The 23,524-nt window shown below is 38.1% G+C and overlaps 4 protein-coding genes across 6 annotated transcripts; 1 reads left to right on the forward strand and 3 right to left on the reverse strand.

Annotated features, from left to right (window-relative positions):
• Positions 1 to 732: 732 nt before the first annotated feature.
• usp18 (ubiquitin specific peptidase 18) lies at positions 733 to 9,437 on the reverse strand. Of its 2 annotated transcripts, none has more exons than XM_041977233.1 (10): positions 8,470 to 9,437; positions 7,044 to 7,140; positions 6,655 to 6,797; positions 6,506 to 6,585; positions 6,292 to 6,426; positions 6,071 to 6,166; positions 5,832 to 5,993; positions 5,632 to 5,763; positions 3,148 to 3,162; positions 733 to 2,213 (listed from the first exon to the last, which is right to left on the reverse strand). In XM_041977233.1, the coding sequence occupies exons 1-10, from the start codon at positions 8,507 to 8,509 to the stop codon at positions 2,187 to 2,189; spliced, it is 927 nt and encodes a 308-aa protein (XP_041833167.1). In that variant the 5' UTR covers positions 8,510 to 9,437; the 3' UTR covers positions 733 to 2,186. The 2 variants fall into 2 exon arrangements, with proteins under 2 accessions (XP_041833167.1, XP_041833166.1); XM_041977232.1 differs by having other exon boundaries at positions 3,119 to 3,162.
• A 134-nt stretch (positions 9,438 to 9,571) lies between these two features.
• pex26 (peroxisomal biogenesis factor 26) lies at positions 9,572 to 13,191 on the reverse strand. Of its 2 annotated transcripts, XM_041977235.1 has the most exons (6): positions 13,100 to 13,191; positions 12,746 to 12,965; positions 12,523 to 12,663; positions 10,818 to 11,143; positions 10,592 to 10,732; positions 9,572 to 10,499 (listed from the first exon to the last, which is right to left on the reverse strand). In XM_041977235.1, exons 2-6 carry the CDS (start codon positions 12,949 to 12,951, stop codon positions 10,387 to 10,389), a joined length of 927 nt encoding a protein of 308 aa, XP_041833169.1. In that variant the 5' UTR covers positions 12,952 to 12,965; positions 13,100 to 13,191; the 3' UTR covers positions 9,572 to 10,386. The 2 variants fall into 2 exon arrangements, with proteins under 2 accessions (XP_041833169.1, XP_041833168.1); XM_041977234.1 differs by having other exon boundaries at positions 12,746 to 13,136.
• Positions 13,192 to 13,230: 39 nt separating this feature from the next.
• Positions 13,231 to 15,996, forward strand: llph (LLP homolog, long-term synaptic facilitation factor). The gene is made up of 3 exons (XM_041977236.1): positions 13,231 to 13,320; positions 13,997 to 14,225; positions 15,427 to 15,996. Exons 2-3 carry the CDS (start codon positions 14,009 to 14,011, stop codon positions 15,588 to 15,590), a joined length of 381 nt encoding a protein of 126 aa, XP_041833170.1. The 5' UTR covers positions 13,231 to 13,320; positions 13,997 to 14,008; the 3' UTR covers positions 15,591 to 15,996.
• Positions 15,997 to 16,000: 4 nt separating this feature from the next.
• On the reverse strand, positions 16,001 to 21,955 carry hcls1 (hematopoietic cell-specific Lyn substrate 1). The gene is made up of 16 exons (XM_041977231.1): positions 21,820 to 21,955; positions 21,201 to 21,284; positions 21,043 to 21,116; positions 19,948 to 20,071; positions 19,745 to 19,855; positions 19,514 to 19,568; positions 19,337 to 19,447; positions 18,204 to 18,314; positions 18,019 to 18,129; positions 17,883 to 17,938; positions 17,288 to 17,357; positions 17,058 to 17,206; positions 16,847 to 16,978; positions 16,566 to 16,722; positions 16,420 to 16,485; positions 16,001 to 16,334 (listed from the first exon to the last, which is right to left on the reverse strand). The coding sequence occupies exons 2-16, from the start codon at positions 21,282 to 21,284 to the stop codon at positions 16,201 to 16,203; spliced, it is 1,545 nt and encodes a 514-aa protein (XP_041833165.1). The 5' UTR covers positions 21,820 to 21,955; the 3' UTR covers positions 16,001 to 16,200.
• Between the last annotated feature and the right edge of the window lie 1,569 nt (positions 21,956 to 23,524).

Raw genomic sequence — 23,524 nt, forward strand, 5'->3', positions numbered from 1 at the left:
ACCCATGAGGACATAATTTCTGCTGCAGGCCCACTGGTCGTCCCACTGCCAGCTGTTTTATGGATTTATTGTGTCAATCACTATCACTGCTGCAGAAGCAACCTGCCAAAACAAAACAACATAAGGTGTCCTTGAGTGACCGGGTACCACCTGACAGAGATAAGGAGCACAATAGCAGAGATTATGATCTGCTGTAAGGTGTGTAAATGAGTACATCTAGGGATCTGGGCTCAATCAAACAATGAAACAATGGCCTGATGTATTTGTGACACATGCTTGAGGGGAAACGGAGACGTGCAGACGTTTAGTCAGACTTTAAACGTGCAGCCTCGGGCGGCCGTGGTGCTTTCGTGTCATACAGTTACATTGTTAGCATCTGTGAGGTGGTCTCTGTCATGCTGGTTCTGGACAGGTGTTCATCTAGCATGTATTTCACACATGGCTGGAGAACATGCATAATTAATTAAAAACTTTTCCAAAGAAGAATCAGCTCTTTGGATAACATTTCAGTTGACCTGTTTTACAATCAGGACCGCCTTTCTGGTGGCACAAATACACCAAATGTGACTGAAGCACCACAAGGGATGAAAATTCACTGAAAGTTTTATTGAACAAACTTTGTACATTGTTGACTTTTGCATATTTTGCTACACTCATTTCAGATTTACCTTTTTTTTTTTTACTATACTACGAGTAAGTAAAGCTGAAATCAATCGCGTGTACCAATATAGATGATTTCTAAATACAATATACAGCATTTTATTAACCAAACCAATCAACAGGATATAAAATGGTTTAATTAGTTCCACTTTGAACAGCTTTAACACCAAAATGAACCCTTCATTGCACATTTGGCTTCAATGGAGATATTAGTGCTCTTATACTGAACTATATATATATATATATACATATACCCTAATTCCAAATAGTTGTGAAGCTGTGTAAAATGTAAATAAAAACAAAATGCAATGATCTGAGAATCGTATGAACCCAGATTTAATTCACAATATAACATAAACAGCATATCAGATGCTGAAAATGTGACATTTTACCATTAAATTTAATGCAAGCAACACATCTGTAAAAATTATTGATTTGTTAATATGTGCTTGAATGAAAGCATGTAAGGCATCTAAAACCCAAAGTTGTGGCACATATTGATTGAAGACTCAGGACCGTTTTAAATGTCAGCGTTGTTTCATTCTGAGAAAGATTTATGATCTTCCGTCACCAACGAAATTCAAAGCAGCTGACCGTATCAGCGACACCAACTCAGGTCAAGCCAAACATCTAACAGCTTCCTGCGCTCTGACCGTGAGAAGATACCTTCTAAAGCTGTAAAAAGACTGCATCTGTGCTACACAGCACAGAGATGACTAAGCACGACGCCCTGCTGCCTCTGGCCCTGTGCAGACATGTTCCATTCAGTCAGCGCTCTGCAGCACATAGGAACCATTTCACACGTTTCCCAGACTCTTGGCTGAGCGACTGGGAACTTCAGTGGCTCGACTGACGGGCTGCAGCGAGCGCTGTTTACACACCGTGGCTGCATCTACCGCATTTCCCCTCTTTTCACTGGATGGTTCCCTTAACATGCAGAAGCACACACACACAGTTGGTGGTGTTTTTGCATCAGTAAATGAATAACAAATTCTGGTGATCGGTTTTTAACAGTGGAAAGATAAAACTTCATAAAATCACAGCTGACATGGTGATAATTGATTATTCTTCCAGAAAAACAAGATAAAAAAATTAGTTCATTCTCTTTGTAAGCAACTTATTTGTAAAATTGTTGGGAAAATTAGTCATATTGCAGGTATTTCCTTTAAATGTCAAAGCTAAGCATTCCCTTCAAACCCACCGCCCCCCTGTGTCACCGAGTGTGTTTACAGTGTGTGTGGTCTGAGGGGGAAACTGTTCATGCTTTCAGTCTTGAGCTACACCTACTGGTCACTGACAACAATCACACTGCTGGTTCACATTCCTGATGAGCTCATTCCTGATAAGAGCCACAAAGTCAGAAAAAAACAGAAAGAAAAAACATACACAGTATATCCAAACCTATCCAAATGCAATAAGTTACTTCAAGAACATAAAAAGTTTGGGTTTGCCTATGTTCATCCATCTTTCCACTGCTTCATTATCCAGAGAATTCAGGCTGTTGTCCCTCTTCTCCTGAATTTCTTCTATACATCAACATATATGCTGTCCCTCTGTAAAACAAAGGAAAAGAAAAGAAAGGTGGACTTCTTAAATTTAGGAGAAAAAGTAAAGACGGTTCCATTACACCACACAGGAATAAAAAAATCACAACCAGGTTTCCAAAGGCACAAGTGACAGATGAGGCGGATTTCCTTTAAGAACTCAGAGGTTTAAGCATCTTTGTGTCAAAAATACTGTCACCTTTCGACTTTAATCTTTATCATGAACCAGACAATAAGGCTTTGTCTAAGGAACATAAAGCAGTTTCTCAAGTTATGAGAATAAAAGCTCCATGAAGCCGGGACTGTTGAACTTTTAGGTGCTGTAAATATTATTAATAAGATCCCATTGAACTCTAAAACAAAACTGAAGCAGCTGTAAAAAGAATAAAATGAGTCACATGGTTTTGCTGAGTTTTGTCTTCCAAATGTTGAGATTTTATAGATGAGGATGAAGTAAAAGAACAGAAGTAAAAATGAGAAAAAATTAATCTGAACATTTTGTTTTGGGCTCAGAAAGTGTTTTCAGAACATTTTTTCATGCATCTTTAAAAATAATTAAAGGAACAGTGTGCCATTTAGGAGCATTGAGCAGAGACCAGAACAGCTTAACTTAGAGTTAGCTTAGCTTAACTTATAAAGGTTAAAAACAGGGCTAATAGCTAGCTTGGTTGTGTCCTTACATCAAACGTATTCATCAGAGGCACTGCCAAGTTGCAACGTGTACTTTATTCATTCATGGATGGAGTTATTTTTTATCCTGTTTTGAGTCTATTATATTATTAGCTAGTATATTAAGCTAGTTGTTATGGCATGCCCAGTATAAAGATATAAAGTGTTCATCTTTATCATGTGTCCTCTCTTAGTAGGAAACCAAATAATCACAACATAGGAATGAAAACTGATGAGCGAAGTACCGATCACGTCCTCCATATGTTGTCTTCACCTTTTCCCAGGAGACCTGTAAAAATAAAGATAAAAGATAATAAACTAGAAGAACTTGCACTAGAAGCTCGCATACCTCCACCAAGCCCCTGTAATTGTTTTTCTTTCTTTTTGTTTGCCAATTATTGTGGACATTGTTTTTGAGTTAGAAGCTGTAATGGCAAAATTATCCCCATCTCCCCACAGTAGAGAATCCTTTACAAATTCCTGGATCCAGAAAGTGATCCAGATCACCCCCAAAATGTAATCACTTGTTCCTTATTCCATTTCTGAGATTTTCCAAAAATTTAACCAAAATCCGTCCATAACTTTTTAAGTTATGTTGCTAACAGACAGACAAACCAACGCTGCCGAATACGTGACCTCCCCTTTGATGGAAGAAATAATTCACAAAACTGAACATTATTTTTTACAGTAAAACCCTTGTTACACAAATGTTGGTAAGATTAATCTAGCTTTTAACTAAAATTAGCACGAAATTACATAATAAACTTTGAAGCTGAGAAATGCAATGTTTGAAACAATAAACACTAAATTTGATTTAAAGTAAAACAAGGAAAAGAGCTACTACAGAGGACTGTTTACCACTTTACTGCATCCGCTAAACAATGTTTACTGTTGCTAACAGTTTGGCTTTAAATGTAAGTTTTCTCACTTCAAATTAAAGTGTGCTAACATGCAGGATGTCCTTGGTCGTATTTGATTTTTCATATTACACCAGATCTCTCCAGCAGGTTGTAGGTCTGGACTACAGCAGGGGTGTTAGAAAACATCGATGTACTGAAATATCGCAATATTTTGTGTGACGATATTGTATCGATCTTAAAAAGAACTGTATCTTCTGTCATGTAAAATTTACTGAATATGCAAACATTAACAGTAGTGGTTCATTTTTGTGTTGCGCTTAAACTTCACTTTATTTTGTTAATGTTTACTTGAAGAGTCCTAAGCATATTAACTTTTTATTATATAGATGTACATGTTAAAAGGATACCAGTAAAAGTGTTGTTTTGATTTTACATCCAGCATACTTTCTTTTGATAAATACTTTGAAACAAGAAACTAACTTATTCTATATATGTATGATCATTGTTTACATATTTATATTAAGCTACAGATTGTTTGTATTGCACTTTGGTATGTTTGATGCTACAGGGATTACAATTTGTGATCTTTACTGATGAGGCAGATTTTATTTCTTTATTCATCTTGTACATAAAGGGCGAGTGTTTTTATTAATTCTGTAGTGAAACGTAACTGATGTAACAGCTTTAAGTGTCTACTATGCTGTAAGTTTTCTTACCATTAAATTCTGGTAAAGAAAAATCGCAATATATCGTCTTATCTCGCCAATACACACCCCCAGACTACAGGCAGACCAATTCAATACCTTTCATCCCAAAAGCATCCTGCTGTAATACACAGACTCTGGTGTGTTATTGTTTTGCTGAAATAAGTAAGGTATTCTCTGCATAGTCAACTCTTTTTTGAATTTTTGTGCTGATAACATGCAAGATGTTTTGTTAGTCCAGAGGATACCATATCCATGATTTCCAAAAACACATAAAATTTTAATCCTGACCAGAGCTTTTTTGCTTCACCTTAGTCGTTCTTAAATTAGCTCAGGCCCAGAAAAGGCATAAACATTTTTGGAGCTTATTTTTGTACAGAACGGTTTCTGTCTAAAGGTTTGAAGATTTCAACCATTAAAGGTACAGTGTGTAAGAATTACTGACATCTAGTGGTAAAGATGGGCATAGAAATTACTTGCTAATGTAATTAATGCCAAGTGCAGTTAATGTACGGTGGCCGTCAGTGGCCAAAGTTCTTCCAGACATAAACATGTTTTCATGTGTGAGTGGATCAAGTGGCCTCAGGTGCAGCGATGACTGCACTGCAGGTAACTACTTCAACATTGTGTACATGTGCATTATCTTCTTTTATTGTCCTTTTAAAGCTTTACTTATCCCTAACAGTCCTCTAGCTCCTATAGAAAAAAGCTGCTACTGCAGTTTTAAAGTTGTTTGTCCATTCAGAGACACCGTAGCTGCCATGTCTGTGGACCCCCAACAAGTAGATATAAATGGATCATTCTAAGAGAATACAAACATAATTATTTTAGAAAATTGATTAGATGCCAATAGAAACACAGTTTATAATGATATATTATTTTTTTCTGTTATTGATCTTTGATTTAGTTGCAAGCTGCACCTTTAAGAACGGGTTTTCATCTCCATCCCACACAGAGATTTGCCTGGATTACCTGATTCTTATTATCTGTCGTAAATAATGAAATCCTTTAACTTTGTGCAACGTTATGTTGAGAAACATGCTGTGTTAATACAAAACATGTTCAAGACTTTCAGGTTACTGATTAATATTGGTTACTATGAAATGCTTCATTTATTAGTAAATATTTTTAGCATCTAAGAAGCCAGAAATAACTTTAATTAATATGAGACAGACACCATCTGATTGAACATACCTGCTGTATGTGGCTGTCATCTGCATAGTACCAGTGCTTGTTCACCTTGTCACGAACGTAGGCGGTGTAGTGACCGAAGCCTGCGGAGCCAGAGTGCACCACCACCCCATACAAAGTGTACTTGCAGTTGTTCTGAAAGAACATATACAGTTTTAGACAAATGATAAAATAATTAGCTGCTACATGGGAAATAGAAGCACCTGTGCAAAGTCTGCAGAGAATGCTTCCGTCAGTATCTCGGAGAGGTCAAAGGCTTCTGGAAAAGTAACTCTGCAGTCAAGTTTGTAGGTTAAACCCCGATTGTTCCTAAATCGTTCCAGGTGCACGCACAAGATGCGAGGCAGGGAGCGGACTTTCATGCCCTGAAAAACAAATTTAACTTCCAAGTAGAAGACGTTGTTAGACGATACAGTTTGGCAGCATCTAAACCAAGCCTCACCTTTCTGGATGGTTTCTTAGTTCCACATTGTGGACAAAAGCAGCAGTTTCTGTCCCTCAGCTCCTGAGGCTCAAAGAAAGAAGTCATGCAGTCTTCCTAAAAATTTCAGAGTTAGGGCAGAAAATTTTGAGCGAAGGGAACGTGGGACTCTTAGAACAAGGATATGTTTCAGTCTGATGTTGTCTGTGTGAATTTAAGACATTATTTAACAGAAACTGCACCAGAGTGTTGGGATCTTCCTTTATATGTAGAGGCAGACTGAGCAGGTAGCTGTTTAGAGTTTGGATGGAGCCACACTCCAAACACTGCAGGTATGTTCCCACTGAAATCTTGTACAGATTCTGGATTTGAAGAGCCTGGCAGAGAAAGTGAGGGCTGTACATATAGAAGACTTAAAAGATGAAATATAGCCTGAATTTCTGATTAAAGACCAACCAGAACTTGGTCATCCATCTGCTGCTGCGTGAAGTTTAAAATGGAGAGGAACACCTCGTTGGCGTCATGCTGCGTATTAACTGCGAGACAACATTGTTAGAAGCTGTGACTGATGTCAGACATTTGCTGTGTGAGGCTGCGTCTCTTACGTCGAATGCAGTTTCTGTCCAGACAGTGGAGGAAGTCGCGATGTGGAGCCAGCTGAGGAAGGTCGCCCCGCATGGCCGCGAGGACTCTCTTTAGCTGCAGGGGAAGATTACGACTGTCCGCTCTCACACCAGCTGCTTCCCACCTTGTGAAATTCACAAACCCTCATCACTCTTCTTTATTACCACTTTAGAAACACAGACTTGCTTCCAGATGGACAACTCTGCATTTTTCAAATATTTGAAAGAGGTTATATGAGGTCAAACAGCCACAGAACTCAACATGTGGAAACTAAAACCTCACTTCAGCTCCTATTAAAAGCATTGGTTTGTTTTCCACCATGTAGTGATTATATTAGTACTTTATTGGGGATTACAAGTAGTTTGCTTACTTTTCTAGTAGATCTGCTAATTCCCAGGTAGCAGAGAAGGTCTGCAGCAATGTGTTCACACAGCAGGACAGATTGTAGTTGATAAGGCCTCTCATTCCTGAGACAGACCACCAAAAAGACAAAAAAAAACTGTCTGTGTACCAACAGTAAGGTTTACTGTCAAAAAAACACCAAGGAATCCTCTTTAGTTTATCATAGAGCAGATTTAGTGTATATTAGGGGGAAAACTGGGTAGAGGAAAGCAAAATATTTTGAATATCAACTAGATATGTGGTTGATCCAGATTTTAATTTATCCCTCATGTATAAGTTGCATCAGGTGGCAAAGCTCCAAGTCTGTGCAAGTCTTCCAGATTGTGAAAGGGTGTCAGAGAAAAATGCAGGGAAATTTGTGGACTTGCGTAGAGAAATTGCAGAATTGTTTACTATCTCTGTGATGTGAGCTTGAGTAATGGAGCATGAAAACAATTAGTTATATATGTTGCCCCTTAACAAATTGCAGCTATGTTACAGTATGATATACTGTACTTTACAGGTAAGTAAGGTGGTGTGCAGAACTTTTACTTATATAAAAGTACTGAAGTAAAAGTACTAATATCCTATTTTAATCCACAGTATTTGCTAATTTTACTATTTAAATTATTAGAACATGTGCTTTTTGTTATAATTTTTTCATATTATTGTTATTATTTATTTGTTTAACCTTTATTTTATCAGGATGTCCCCTGACCTAAAATCTTTTTTTAAGGAAGACCTGGTGAAAAGATACTAGCAAAATACAAAAGACTAAAACAGAAAAACACTCAATTTAGACATCCTAAAGTCATTTAAGTCAGTTTAATAATAAACTGAATATGAAAAGATCAAATATAAAACACAAATTTACATAATTACAGCAATATTTGCAAAAACATATTGCATTCACTAGAAAATCTCATTTTAAAAGATCTATCAACACCAAGACACCTACTGTCACAAACCTGCAACAAACTTTTCTTAAATTTTTATGCAATAATTTGTTTATATTTTATTACAATTTATTTATACATAATTCATTTTTTGTTATCAATTTATCTAAATATTGAATTATATTTTACTTTATAAAAAAAACTGTTTGATCAAGTCACTTTAAGAAAAAATTTCAGAAAACAGGAAAATAATAATAATAATAATAATAATAATAATAATAAAAAGTTAAACCAAGAAATTGGTCTTTTTTATTCTAAAGTGAGGAAAATGTCGGACAAAGTAGCTAAAATCTTCTTCTCTGCTGGTATTTGGCTGTTTGAGCGTCATTAGGAGCGCGCGGTGTGTCCTCCATCCAACCTTTATTTCATAACTTTGATCCAAATCTACAAAAGGATTCGTTTTTTATTCCGCTACTGATAGAAACAGGCACAAAGGCAAAAGTCGACAGTTTTACTTACCTAAGTGTGGACGCCACAGAGCTGGAAAAAACCTCCACATCTCTGAACTCTTGGTTTCATTTAGCAGGTTTAACTCCTGGAGGGAGACTCGCCCTCATACTTACCATCCTGGAAATAAACTAAGCAGGTCTGACTCAGCTGAGCTGTGAAAACACATTCCTGCCCAGCTTCAGTTTCACTTTCCTTTCAACGGTTGTATTGGAATCGAAACTTAAAAGCGGACATGCGCAGAACTAAATACACAAACCTTATAAACGCGTTATATGGGACAATGTCAAGATCACACACAGAAACATGTAATTAAAGTTTAAATTGTTTGACAACATCAGATTTTTAGTTACAAAGGGCTTCCATACTTCTATGAGGAGTTTTTACATAAATAGAGTTCCTGTCTCTCTAAAGCAGCAGCTCTGTAATAAAAGCTGGAGTTATTGTGTCCATCACGCTGTAGATCTTATCTGTGTGATCTTATTCTACTTTAAATCATTTCAGTATCTCTGTTAAAGCATTTCCCATCAACAATGCTCACTTCCAGAGTAATAATGCCAGTCAAACTGAAACGGCTGAACTAGCCATCAATGGCAGGTTACGGATGGATGGATAAATATTTCCCTGATGTTAAAGATAAACGCTCTTTTCTAATTATTTGGTGGAAACTCTACATCTCTTCAGTGTACATGTGTCACATTGCTTTGGAAAGACGGCCCGAAAACTTATTTTGGTGAAGAAACTGAAGGAACACGACTTGATTACAAATTTTCTTGAATCCCACTTAACTCCAGTAATGAACAAAATATTGTTGATTCATTATTTTAGGCAGTTTTTAAAACCATAAAATGACATTTGTAGAAAGATTACCCTACTAGTAGTAGTAGTACTAGTAGTAGTAGTGCGGAAAAAGGGCTGATTCAAACTTTTATTTAAACTTTTATTCCGGTTATGAATTAAGACCTAAATAATATGTATTATTATTATTATCATCATCATTACAGGTATTTAATTCTTAGGATTTTTACCTTAGTTATAAACTTATTAAACTGCCGTCTATAATATTCATTCTTATTCTTCTGCTTAAAACCTTCACGAGGTTACAACAGTCATATTTCTGCACAACATTTTATTTTACACTTTCAGACTTTTCAAATTAAGGTCTTGATGCTTTATAAGATTTCAAACTATGAGATATGCTTAACCGCAGGCACAGTTGAGCCCATCTGTCTAAATTTGGTCCTCTAGATATATAAAAAAATAAAGCTTCAAGTCCAAAATGTAATCCAACTTTCACAACCCCTGACATTTACCCTGTGATGCTTTAACTACCTCATTAACATAAGCTGGACTGATGAAGTCCTGCAAGTCTGTGTGAGCATAAGCAGTACTGCATTGGTATTAATCAAATACATAATCCTTAATACTCTGACTTTTAAACTTAAAGAGGTTTGATGATGACAAATTGTGGCTTTGACTCAGTGCTTTTATATGAGGTTACTTCTCTGTAAATGTCTGAGCTTTTCTTCCACTAACTGCTGAGTCAGTGTCATAGTAAAATAACTTTTTCCTGAAAACCAAAAAGCCAAACTCAACATTTAAAGACTTACTGCAGGAGTACCTTTACCTTATTCTTAGGCTCATAGTTTATTGATGCCACCCTGACCTGGATTATTGATCTAATAAAGTTGTAAAGCTGATGCCTGGACCTACAACTTCAATGATGAGCTGGTGGGACAGCGGTGAAACGTGGAAAGATGAGTTGCTGAACTGTAGCTTAACAAATCAAGCAATAAAATAGGTTATTGGTAATCTGATGCATCTTTGTAACATCAAAATGCTGTGTTTTTATCCCCAAAATAAAACTGTTTATGGGCTTTGGAGAATAAAAGAGCTTATTGTACAGAGAACATTGTGATTTTCAGTCTTTTACAGCCCTTGACTGTCAGCTAGAGCCTTATAATACGGTGCGAACATGGCTCTCCACATCTGTTTGAGCAGCTGAAGAAGTTTGGAAATCCACAGGAATGATGATGGGAGAGCTGTGGACAGAGCACAGATGGGAAAAGCCTTCATTTATTTCGAGTCACACAGCCTGTTAATACAAAACATGACTGGGAATCTGTCGTCCAACCTGGATCCAGTCGGAAAAAAATCATGTAGAGGAGAACAGCAACCAGAAAGACTTTCCGAAGAGGGAACGAACCAGAGCCGGTCAACAAAAGTTTTCTGTATAAAAACCTGAGCATGGCTTCGATTTTATGGATTACAGAACCTGCACAAAGAAAAAAATGTTATTACTTTTGTTCATGTGACAGCGTGATAGTGCAAGTCAAGAAGGTTGAGCTGAAATAAAAGACCTGGACTGGAGACAGGATGTGCAGTCATCTCAGAGCCGGGACCGATCCTGGGATGTGGAGGAGGTTCTTCCCTTTGCCGTTCTTTTTCTTCCACAACATCCAGCGCCGTTTGTCTCTGGTCCTCTGTGAACGCAACGGCACCCACCTCCCCGGCAATAAGCTCGCGCGCCTCTTCTGCATGCCCCAGAGGCACGAGTACGTGCAGCAGATACAACTCCGCCACCGTCCGGAAACCAGCCGCTCTGCAGTTAGACGAACAGCGTAACCAAACCCCGGCTGCCTCCTGCATTACGGCAGGCTCGTCTACCTTGGAGTAGAGGAGAATGCTGCCAAAATGAGAGAGAAAATCAGTTCAGTCAGTATTTTAACACTTTCTTTTTTCTTTTTTAAAGCAAAAATCCTTGGCTGCTCGATTTTCGTCTCATACTTGTCATGAATGATGGCAAAGTCAGATTCTTATGCTCACATAAAACAAGGAATTATGACATTAGAACAAGGCCTCTCTCAGTTTTAAAACAGAAGAATTTTACTTGATTATGAAAAGAATTTTAACATAATTTCTTTCTTTCTTTAATAAACTGCTGAAGGTGACACAAAATACTCCAAACGTGTGTATTAGCAAGTCAGATTTCTAACCATACAGGTTGAACCTGAAGGCCATTTATCAACTGATCTTTATTTATTTTTGCTCATTCATTCATTAAGTAAAAACTTTTTTTTAGGAAAATTTGGATCACAAACATGCACATTACACAAGCCAATATAATATATTTATTGTACATATTCTTAATATTGAACACTTTCTAAAATTTACTCTATCTTTATGATCTTTTACAACTTTTATCTTCATTATTTGATGACTTAGTGTTTCTGATCCCTTAGTTTTGCTGCTGTTGCAAAGTAAGTTTCCTGTTGGGGGACAAATAAAGGCGTCCTATCTTAGTTTGAATATCTCTAATCCATCAATTTTTCATATTGATTAATCCAATGCAAGGTCAACAGATGGACTGGAGCTCATCCGAGCACCTATTAGGTGAGGTCAACACAGAGAGACAACATTCACTTCTAGGGTCACTTTAGAGACATCAATTAACCTATTGTGCATGTCTAGAACACACACATGTGTGAGGAGAGCATGCACACAGAAAGACTCCAGCAGTTGTTCCAACCATGATTTGCAAATGCCCTGCTGCCATCTGGACTGTGACATTTTTAAGAGAAGCCTTGGTTATTTTATTCTGTTTTATCTATCACAGCAACATGGCTGAATTACCCACAGTAAAAGCGCTATATTAGTACAGACCATTTACCATTTACCACAGTCCAGACCTGCCATCCACCAAAAACATTTGGCGCATATAAAAAACACTTGGAACATGATAAAAGAGATTTCTTGATTTAATGTTAAAAGAGATTATGAGGCAATATTATGATGCAACTTTTGTTGTTTTGCTGCCATCAAATTTTAAATGTTTTGAGGTTTGTTGATAAGAAAAAAAAAACAACAGTAAAATTGTCTTAATTTAATATGTTGTTTATGGATGAATCTCAATCAAATTCAGGGGCCAAATACTGTGAAAATCACTGCAGTCTTTTATATTTACATTTTACAGTGTCCAAACCTATTGGGTTATCTAGCCTGTTCACAGTTATAACGTGACCAATAAAGACAAAATAAAAGACTGAATGCCTGAGCTGTCCTCACCACATCTGCATTATTTTAGCTGGTATGTTTTCCACGTGCCCATACTGCTGCAGCACCCAGGAGAGGACCCCATGCCACTGATTCAGCTCAGCCAGTGCCTGGATCCCCAAGATGCAGAAACCTGCCTTTAATTCCACACATCTGCAGAGACAAAAAGACAGAGTTATTCCCAACATCTTGGCAGCAAAGTGGATATGAAGAAATTCTACGTCTCGTGGGTCACCTGTTGTCTTCTTGGTCCATGTTCGCAAGACTCTGTAAACCTTTTTCGCAAGCATCAAAAGTTGCCTGGAAATCTTTGTGAACCATCATCTGTTCTGCAGCCGAGTCCAACATGTTGGGGGTCTGGGATAAAGCAGAGGACGACGGAGGGCTGCAGACTGCACCGAAGCTTCGCGCGAGGGCTGTTTGGCTGCTTGAACTGCTCATGTCAAATTTTGGAACTAAACAAAGAAAAATTCTTACAATTTACAGGACTTAGGTTATTTTAAATGTGGTTTAGTTGTAGCTGATTTATAAAATAAAAACACAAGACAGGTTAGTATATTTTTTTAACTCTGCACAAGATGTTGTTTACCATAAATCTTTACATGTCGATGATGTTTACGATCTAAAATTCAACAGTTTCCTGGATTTGGCTCGCGGGCCAATCAGATTACTCAGTCTTCAGATTGTCCAAAGGAGCCAATCAGGTCAAAGCTTCTTTAACGTCATGCGTCATTTTCCGTTTTTCTCTTGTAAACACGTGCAAGTAGCTGCCTGTGTACCTTTTAATCGCAACGCAGAAAATTTAACCAGGTAATATAAAATATTTGTATGTAAATGTTTTTTTTCTTCTCAAGCGTGGAGTAATAGTCAAAGCTGTGTCTGTTTAATGTGCAAAGTAGCAGTGATAAAGTTTGACTTCTTAAACGGCTGGATAACGTTACCTTAGCAGTTAGCTAGCTTTAAGTGCTGTAATAGTTTTAACAGACAAATGTCTACTTCAATCATTTAACTTAAACGAGTCAATGACTGTATGTCGTTCATTATTTTAGGTTGATCTGTAAAAATGTGTGTAATTGTATTATGTTCTTTGGGTGTACTGGAATGCAGTAGCTTTCCCAAATAGTTTTTCCTTTTTGTTTATGATGCTGTACTGTTGAAGAGGAATGGATTAATACAATTCTTTTAAATCTAATCTTAAGTTATATAATCACTATTAGAAGGTGTTTTGTAATCAAATTTAAATAGTCTCTCTTTTACAGTTCGAGTTCCTGCAGGTCTGTTTCTGTTGCTCTTGCATACAGTTTTTTTTAAACTGACTTATAGTAGTTACAGCAAGGGCAGCAATCACATGACCTCCATGTTCTATTCTACAGTCATTTTCTGATCAAACCTTTTCATCATGACTCCTTGAAATCCCTCAAACAGTTCCTAAACTAATATTTTAGAAAAAAAAACCTCATCATAGCATAACTTTCTGTGTTTTCAGAGCATCCTCACAATGGCTAAAAGCCTCCGGAGCAAATGGAAGCGAAAGATGCGGGCGGAAAAGAGGAAGAAAAATGCTCCCAAGGAGCTGGCTCGTCTCAAGCAAGCTCTGAGTCTGGACAAGAAAGGAGAAGCTGACATGACCGACTTGCAGGAGATCGCCACAGTGGTGCAAGCTGACAAGATAAAGAAGAAGACAGATGTTGACATGGAGGAAGAGGATGTTGATGGTGGGTGAAGGACAGCTAAAATGACTAAATAAACCATTATTATTTATTTTTCACTGGTATCTGTGAGTTTTAATACTTTTTATACACAGTGTTAACATCGAATCTGGAGCAAGTGAGTGGCATAGGCATTATCTCTAATTACTGAGTGCTGCATCTTTTGAACATCTTTTTAAAAAGCTGTTATAACATGTAAGATGCATGGTTGGACTGCATCATTACTCAGTGATTGGGACATGTAAAAGTAGTGTCATAATTGTCTGGATTAGATACCTGTGTATATCTAAACTTCACATATAAAGTATAGAAATCTGTGTTTCAGTCAATTATTTCTCCACTTTGATGAACCAGTTGTGTTGTATCATACATTGTTGGAAAACTTGATTAATCACCTTCTCAACCAGGTATAGTTTGTAAGGATTGTGGAACGAACAACACAGTTAAATGTGTTAGTTGTGTCCCCTAAAAATGCCTAAATCTCTAAATATATTCCACTGTTGGTATTTTGTCTTGTTCAGAGTTTCTTGGTGGATTGGATGACTGCACGTTCTTACAGTAGCATGTAGAACAGATTCTCCAAAGTCGGTCCTCGAAGGCCACTGTCCTGCATGATGGGTCATCATGCAGAACTTGACAAGCTGTTGCGGAGAACCATTTAAGTTTAATCAGGTGTGTTGGATCAGGGAAACATCTAAAACCTGCAGAATTGCGGCCCTCGAGGCCCGGAGCTGGACACCCCTGGTCCATACACAACCACAACAGCTTATTATCGCCCCCTTATACTGGTCACCAGTCTGGTCACATTTTGCTGTAAGATGGCTTCTTATTCGTCAACCAGCAGTTGCTGATGGTCAACCAGTGTGGTTGTGTTGGTCACTCTGGCACGTACAGCACGACAAAGCTGATCCTACAAGCAGGTCTTTTCATCATCTCACACTATCCACACATTTAGCTGTGGTGGTTATTCCACAGAAGCATGATCATTATAAGATATACTTCACTGTAAAGATGACTAATCAGGTTTTCCAATGATGTATCAATACCAGCTGGTATTATTCAAGGGAAGAAATAATCAACCAAACACAAATTTCCTTACTTTTTGTGCTACGTTATATCTGTATATTGTAGCAGGATGACAGTGTATTCTCTTACCAGGGCTAACTATCATCTTACAAACTCTAATCTCTAAATTTCTGGTTTTTAGATGGGAAGATGGACCTAGATAAGAAGCGCAACAAGAAAACTCTTTTGGATGAACATGGACAGTATCCTGCATGGATGAGCCAACGGCAGGCTAAAAAGTTAAAAGGCAAACGGATGGCACAGAAAAGTGGCAAGGGCAAAAAGAAGAAGGGCATTGCCTGGTAAAACAGAGTAAACCAAAACGGTGGCGGAAGCTTTGTTTCAAAGACTTTGGATACAGAAAAGATGCATCAAGTTTCTACTGTTGAACCGTTTTCAGTGTTGCTCCACAAAACCTGAAATTGTCTAAAGATTCACAGCAGAAAACATTTTGTTCAACTGGAACAGCAGCTACATTTTGATTTGACCAAGTCTTATGAACACAAGACTTGTGTAAGATGTGCCTAGAGTGGTTTAGAGAGAAATAGAAATCTTCATTCCCTGATTAACAGTTATTTCCACTTTTGTTCTGTTCACCTTTCAGAGCTGTCATAGCAGATGTCTGCACACCTGTTTAAGCTAAATCTGTCACATCATGTTAATAGTTTGCTTGAAATCAGTCAAATAGAAATAAAAACAGCTGTCATACAAACATGACCTTTGTAAATATTTTTATTGTTTATAATGAATTAGGATCTTCAGATCCTGAGTAAGATATACAGACAAAAGACTGAAATCAACTGAAAATATACTGATTTCTTCCATAAATACAGAGCTTTACTGTATAACTTCCTTATATTAGCAGTCTAAGAAACACAAGTCTGTCAGTGAAGAGCGCGCAGGACAAACTCTTCCTCTACATCAGCTGAACGTAGGCAGCTGGGAACAGACCCGTGCATCCATGACACTGTCCCTTCCACCAACCCTCGTCAATCATTTCTATGTTGGTGATGACGTCATTTGGATTGAAGGAGATCTCATCATCCGCCTCTGAGTGAAAAGATAACACGTCTGAGATGAGCTTTTGTTATATTTTCCAAAGTGAATACATGCCCATGGTACAGAAAGCTCATACCTCCCTCATAGTCATAAATTGCAACTGCCTTCTGGCCTAACGACAGGTCCTGGTAGTCGTTATCCGCTGCAGATAAAACACTGAGATTAATGCATGTAAATCTGAAAGGCTTCCAAGTTTAGCTAATGGTTTGTAAGCAGGCAGACCTGCTGGCAGAGCAGCTGGTGGCCCAGAAATTTCATCATAGTCTGTTTCATCCTCGTCCACCGCTGCAGACCTCTCAGGTAGAGGAGGGGCACCTGGTTCTAGGAGATCATCTGAGCGTGGAGGCAAGGCTGGGGGGTTGTCACATTCTGGATCCTCCTGAAAGAGGTTTGCCTTCAGTAAGATACCTGAGTGAAGTAGTTTTCTTTAATCTTAAACATTTCACACAGATGAATGAACCGTTTTATTATTTGGTATGTCTGAGGTTTGATGCCCGTCTGACCTCTGGCATTGGCTCAGGTATTTCTTTTATCTCTGGCATGAGGTGTTCGGTTTCAGGTGGCGGCAGGTCATACACCGGAGCCTCATCCTCAACAGGTGGTGGAGGAGATTCCTCCTCTCTGCTGGTTTGCTCCTTTAACAAGTGACAAAATGCAACGCAGCTCATGTGCATGCAGAGAACTACTGAACTCTGCGTATGGGGGTGGTGTTACCTGCTGTCTGCTTTTGGCCTCTTCCTGCTCTCTCCTCTCTCTGGCTTGTCTTCTTGCTTTCTCTTCTTCTGCTTTTTTCCTGTTCTCCTCATCTGAAGCTTTGGCCATGCTCTCAAAACGAGCCTTCAGTTTTCCTGCACCTGCACTTGCTGCAGAAAGCAATCAATTAAAACTAAAGTAATGGAGTCACGATAACCAACATGTTGTTTTCTGTTTTTAAATAAACTTACAGGCCTCCAGCGGTTGTGTCTTTTCATACGCAGAAGTTGGGGAGTCCATGTCTGAGAAGCCTGCTGCATTCTACAGGTTAATGATGGAGGTAAAAATAAACAATATGCATAAAATATAATGATCAGGGCTGAAAAGGATTCTTAAATCTATCAAAAAAAATTGCAGATGGTGAATCTTAATTTTAGTACTGTAAAGAGTTTATGCCATGCCTCTGGTCAGAGGAGGGAAATTTATGGGCTCGTAATACGTCTGTAATTAAGCTCATATTTTGTAAGCTTCCCCCAACCTTCCTGTCAAGATACAAACTGGGGGGTAAAATTTAAATCACACCATTTCAAGTAAAAAAAATGAGTGTTCCTTTAAAGAAAATGAGGCTTTTTTGCCCATTTTTGTTGCCCCAACTGCAGCATCCTGAGTGAAAACTGGTATGCAAACCCAGGTGTTGTCCCAAAGTTTACACCCCAGGACAACTTGATCATCTGTTTCCATTTCCTTTGTTCAACATAATGCTTTTGAAAGGTTGTTCCTTTAAATTACAGATTATACAGTCAGTCAGAGAAAAAATAATAAATTCATCTTGTTTTAGTCGCTGACCTTATCCATGCGGTCTGTCTGTACTCCATATCGACCACCAAAACCTGCTGAATAATCTAAAAAGAGGTCATCAAATTAGAGGAATTACAAGCCCTCTGCTGTTTCACATGACACGAACATGGAAACCTTTGCTCACCTTTTTGTGACTCATGCTTCTCTGTCTGGCCTTTATAATCGTAACCCAGTGCAGCTTTATCTACTTTCTCCTTCTCAACACCAAACTTCCCTCCGAATCCTTTTGAGTAATCTGAAAGTGGAGCGTAGGATAAAGAAATCAGCCCCCAGAAAAATCTAAAAAAAAAAGCTTGGTGGTTAACTCACCTTTCTGTGACTGGTGCTTCTCTGTTTCTCCTTTATAGTCGTAGCCTAGGGCCGCCTTGTCCACCCTCTCCTTATCCACCCCGTACTTCCCTCCAAACCCCTTGGCGTAGTCTGGAGAAAGTAAGACGCAGATGCAACATGAGTCAAATATCAGCCCATTTCTTTTTTTTCTCTGCCCCCCCGACACTTCATTAGGTTTAAAAATTTAAAATAAAAAGATAGAAATTCATTAAGTAATGGATTTATATATCTATCTATCTATCTATATATATATATATATATATATATATATATATATATATATATATATATATATATATATATAGAGAGAGAGAGAGAGAGAGAGAGAGAGAGAGAGAGAGAGAGAGAGATAATTTTATTGTACAGCATTTTGCCTGAAATGCTGTACAATAAAAATAAAACAGTAAAACAATTACAAGATAAAGTCAGAATTAAAAAGTTTAAATATCCAGCTCAACTGTGTTTACAAGCCAGTGCAAAGAAGTGGGTCTTAAGCAAGAACTTAAAACCAGAAAATGTCTGAGCAGCTATGATGTGAAGCTGGAAGCTGTCACCCCTGAATCTAAGCCGGGACGATGAAAGCTCCAGGAGGAGCTGCCGTCTCAAAGCTCTGCCTGGAGGATGCTAGTGTAGCATAGAGACATACCATAACATTTACGAAAGGCCTCCACTTCTCATAATCATTTTCTTTTACTGTACAAGTCAATGTTTCCAATGCCAAACTACCAGCATCTCCCTAATAAATTGTCTCAAGTTGTGTCTCTGAGTTTCCCTCCAGTTTAAAATGATTACATGTTTAACTTGTAATGAGCAGAAATGGATGAGTTTGCATTTCCTCATATTTACAGGAAAATCTCCAGGTGTGCAGCAGAAATAGTTTAGAAAGCAGTTTCTGTCTGTTTAGAAATAACTTGAGGACCTCCTTCCAGAACACCCGGAGCTTTTCACACTATTTAACAGAAGTAATGTTAAGCACTGAGTCACCACCTATACCGTAACATCTGGCACTTATTGTTTGGCTTTGGGCCTGGAAACATGTTTTCTTCCAGTCTTCTACTGGATTTCTAGTTAAAGAAGCTTTCTTCATGCAGACAGACACCAGCTGAACTCGCCTCTCTGTGACTGATGCTTCTCTGTCTCGCCTTTGTAGCTGTAATCCAAAGCTGCCTTGTCCACTTTTTCCTTTTCAACGCCGTATTTCCCTCCAAATCCTTTTGAGTAATCTAAAACAGAAAGTAAAATGTTCAGCTTAATCTTCAGCTAGTAGCAACTTCTAGAAGTGGACCAACCTTTCTGAGAGGTGTGCTGCTGCACTTCTCCTTTGTATTCAAAGCCCATGGCAGACTGCAGAGAGCACAGATTTACTGAGGTTCAGTCACATCGTTATGGTTGATCATCACTGTAGTTTCATTTCAAGAGAAGACTGTCTATCCGTAATTTAATGTGATTAATTGTATATAATATTATAATTTACTAATCTAACAAGGCTTAATGAATCCCAAATAAAGACGACTCCTCACCTTATCAACACGGTCTCTCTGAACACCAAATTTACCACCAAATCCTTTGGCCACGTCTGTCTGGGATGAGTGCTGCTCAACCTTTGCCACATAGTCGTGACCCACGGCCCCCTGACAGCAGACACAATCACCAACAGCAGCACATGATTTCTTTTCAGAGCAGAGGATGAAATGTATTGAAGTACACCAGAGTCATGTCTCACCTTGTCCATTCGGTCCTTCTCCACTCCAAACTTCCCTCCATATCCATACGATGCTTTGGGAATGTGCTCCTTCTGCTTCACTTGCTCATGCTCCACAGCGACTTTGTTTCTGAGCTCTGCAACGCTGCAGCCAGCAAACATGCACATGGATCAGTCCGCACCAGTTCTCACACCATCAGTCAGATATGCTGTTACAATCTCAGTCTGGTTCGACAAAACCATTTCATTCAAACACAATACAAACAAGCGCTTTTCCAACATGTAAAAATAATGCAGGGAATAAACCAACACTGGCACCCTGAATGAAGGAAATCTAAGCTCTCGAACCAGGGAAGCAAAGCATGAACCTTTTAGCGTCTAATCTATCATATTTGGTAGTTTCTGAGATCTACTGCATCACCTTATGGAATAAACTTTGCTCCAAACGCCTGAGACTTGTCTTCTGCCCCCCGGTGGACACATTTTGAATTACAATAATTCTGACGTCACAAGGCCATGAATAGTATGATGTTTTTGGTGTTGTTTTTTTTTATATTTTGTTTAAGGTTTAAATAAAGACTTCAGATTTCAAAGGACAAACATTCTGACCATTATTCAGGTGTTAAAAGTTTAAGCCAATAAATCCAGCTGTGAGACAAGCAGTGGGGGCCCTTCTGGTTTATCTGCAATAATAAGTGCAATTTTCACACTTTTCTTTTATTTAAACTAGTGTGTGGATGTTTATACAGCACACCGTGTAAACATACTGTAGTTAACCAGTTTTTTTTTCGTTTTTAAGTGCATAGAGGTCTTTAATCTGCACAGTTTTAAATACGCCCAAGTCTGCTTGTGTCTAACATTTCAGAGAACAATGCGGACTATGAAACTTTATTTTTTAACTGTGAATGTGAGTCACCCAGTCAGCAGTGGTTTAAATCTCACTAGCAGTGTCATCACCTTATATTACCCATATTAGGAGACTTGCTGACTGACAGCCTGTGTTCGACTCTCACTTCCTCTTCCTGTTCCTACACAGCACCCACTGAATTCTGCATTTATCTGCATTTGCAGTGCACTTGTTATTTTGAAGAAACAGATTCTTGTTCATCTTTCAACCTGATATGTTCTTTGCGTCCGGAGCCCTCAATGGTTTTGGCTCCCCACCTCTGCTCCTGCTCCGATACGTCATTCTGAAACACAAAAACCAGGCAGGGTTGACTGAGAAGCACCCCTCCTAAGAAACAGTCATGCACAGTCCAGGAAGTATACAGCACCTCAAAGTCAGGGTCTGTCTCCCAGTCGTCCCCTTCTGTAGCTGCCTTCACATTCACATTGTGACCCACAACGGACTTCCACATCTGGGGGGATAAAACAGTGATCCAGACAACTGAGAAGACACTAATACTTTGATTAAAGGCATTTTCATGTGTTCATATTAAATGCTGTGGTACGTGTATGTGTGCTATTTTTGGCTGAAGGTTGCATGACTAAAATAAAGCAATAGATAAAACCATAGACTTCATGCAGCATTTACTGATGTTTAAAAGGAAGTTGTGTCAGCTTGAAACTTCATTTCCCCAAATCAGCACACACTTAGAGTCTTAAATGTATAAAACATGACACTATTACACTAAACAAATAGGATGAAGGATCAGCTTATTCTGATCAACTTAAAGATTATTTCAACAATCATTTTTAAATTTGCGCATTCACACATACATTCACACATTTTTGTGTCTGAAAATGGACAATTATTAAAAAAACTAACAGTTTAAAGCACAGACCAGAAAACTTCAACTAGCAGCTACTTCCTTGATTACAGAGGAAAGTTAATAAAGTTACACAAACACAGAAATGACAGATTACAAGAAAAGAACTAAATATCAACATTACCTTTTAATTATCCTGTAGAAGATCCGTGTGTTGGTGCAGATGAGGACTGGGTTCAGACCAGTTCAGTCTGATGATGAGCGACAAGTGAACGCGGACCACGTGAACGCGCCTTGGCTAAAAATAGGGCTTGTGAGTAACTCGGACAACGACTTAGCTTTTTCTTTGGTTTCCATATATAGCCTAATAAATGAAAAAAATAAATAAATAAATTTGCATTTAAAAAAAATCCGAATAAAGACGTGCTGCATTCAAGTTCCCCGGAAAATCAAAACATAGTCGGTGATGTTTTTAAGTTGTTTGAACCGAAAGTTTTCAACATGATATAAATGTAATAAATAAATAATGAAAAATCTAAATAAAAACGCGCTGCATTCATGTGAAAAATTCAAACATACAGAGTGAAAAAGTGGTCTAGCAGAAAATGGATGTTAAATGTTTTAAATAATTTTTAACGTGATACGTTTGCTGTCACTTTCATTGTAAAATAAATAAGGCAACTTAAATTCATAAAATCGGAATAAAGACGTACTACACTCACTGTCCTTGAAAAATGTGGCGACGTCCTAAATTCGTGCTCCAAATGTTTTATCACGACTTAAAAAAATGAACACATGTATGAGTTTCCGCGTTTCTTCACTTTTTACTCTCTAAACACAACATCAATACAGGAAAAACACTTTTAGTTACAAGAGAAAATAGATAAGCTGCAGATGAAGTTTCCAGGAGCACGAGACTAAAACAGCATAAAACAAAACCAGTTAAAAACATGACTTAGCTCATTCTTTGTTGTTGTTTCAAGCTTGTCTCATAATTTAATTTCCAACATCCATTTAAATGTCAGTGGTGAAACTGGAAAAAAGGATGTATACTGTTTAGTTTGAAGCACTTATTCAGTAAAGTGTATTTAATATGGTTCATTTATAATCTCACTAGCCACTTTATCAGGTCCATCTTGCTAGTCAGTGTCTCACCATCTGGTCCCATACAAAGCTTAAGTGTGTGACTCAGTCAAATCCATACCTGGATGTTCAAGATCTTCAACTAAATAAAGATAAAATTAAATCGCATCTGGAAACAAAGATTTGTGTCCAGCTTCCGTCAGTAATGTTAAAAACGACGGATCAATCCAGAAATTTTGGTGTTATTGTGGGATAAATAAGATAAATCTTTACTGCCAAATTAAAGCAGGAACCTGTTACACTGAAGAATAGATCTACACGGGATTGATGGCTCAGCATGATTTAGAAAAACTTCATCTGATTTCAGAATGCTGCTGCTCTCTTAACAAAGACCAACAACAGGGAACTGGTTTGAAAATGTGGCTGCTGGTGTAGAGCTCTGAATGGTTCTGTATCTGACACCATGTGAGCCACCGAGACATCTAGGATCATCTGGGTCAAGTTTGCTTCCCATCCTGAGATTAAACTAAACATTTGGTTTTTCTGCTTCTGTATGTATTCTCTTTAAATGTTAGCTGTTTTTGTTCAAACTCTTCTGTCTCTTTTGCACCCTAATGCTTTTACTGCTTTGAGTTGGAGTTGGCACTTGGAATTATCTTGTACCTTCAAAGTGGAATCCAAATAAACCTGCCATGCTGGAAGTAGCATCAGAAGATGCTCCACTGTGGTCATAAAGGGATGGACATGGTCAGCAACAATACTCAGGTAGGCTGTGCTGGTTAAACCAGGCCACGTTGGTACTAAGG

Source organism: Melanotaenia boesemani, chromosome 23 (assembly GCF_017639745.1).
Source record: "Melanotaenia boesemani isolate fMelBoe1 chromosome 23, fMelBoe1.pri, whole genome shotgun sequence".
NCBI classification, from domain to species: domain Eukaryota; kingdom Metazoa; phylum Chordata; class Actinopteri; order Atheriniformes; family Melanotaeniidae; genus Melanotaenia; species Melanotaenia boesemani.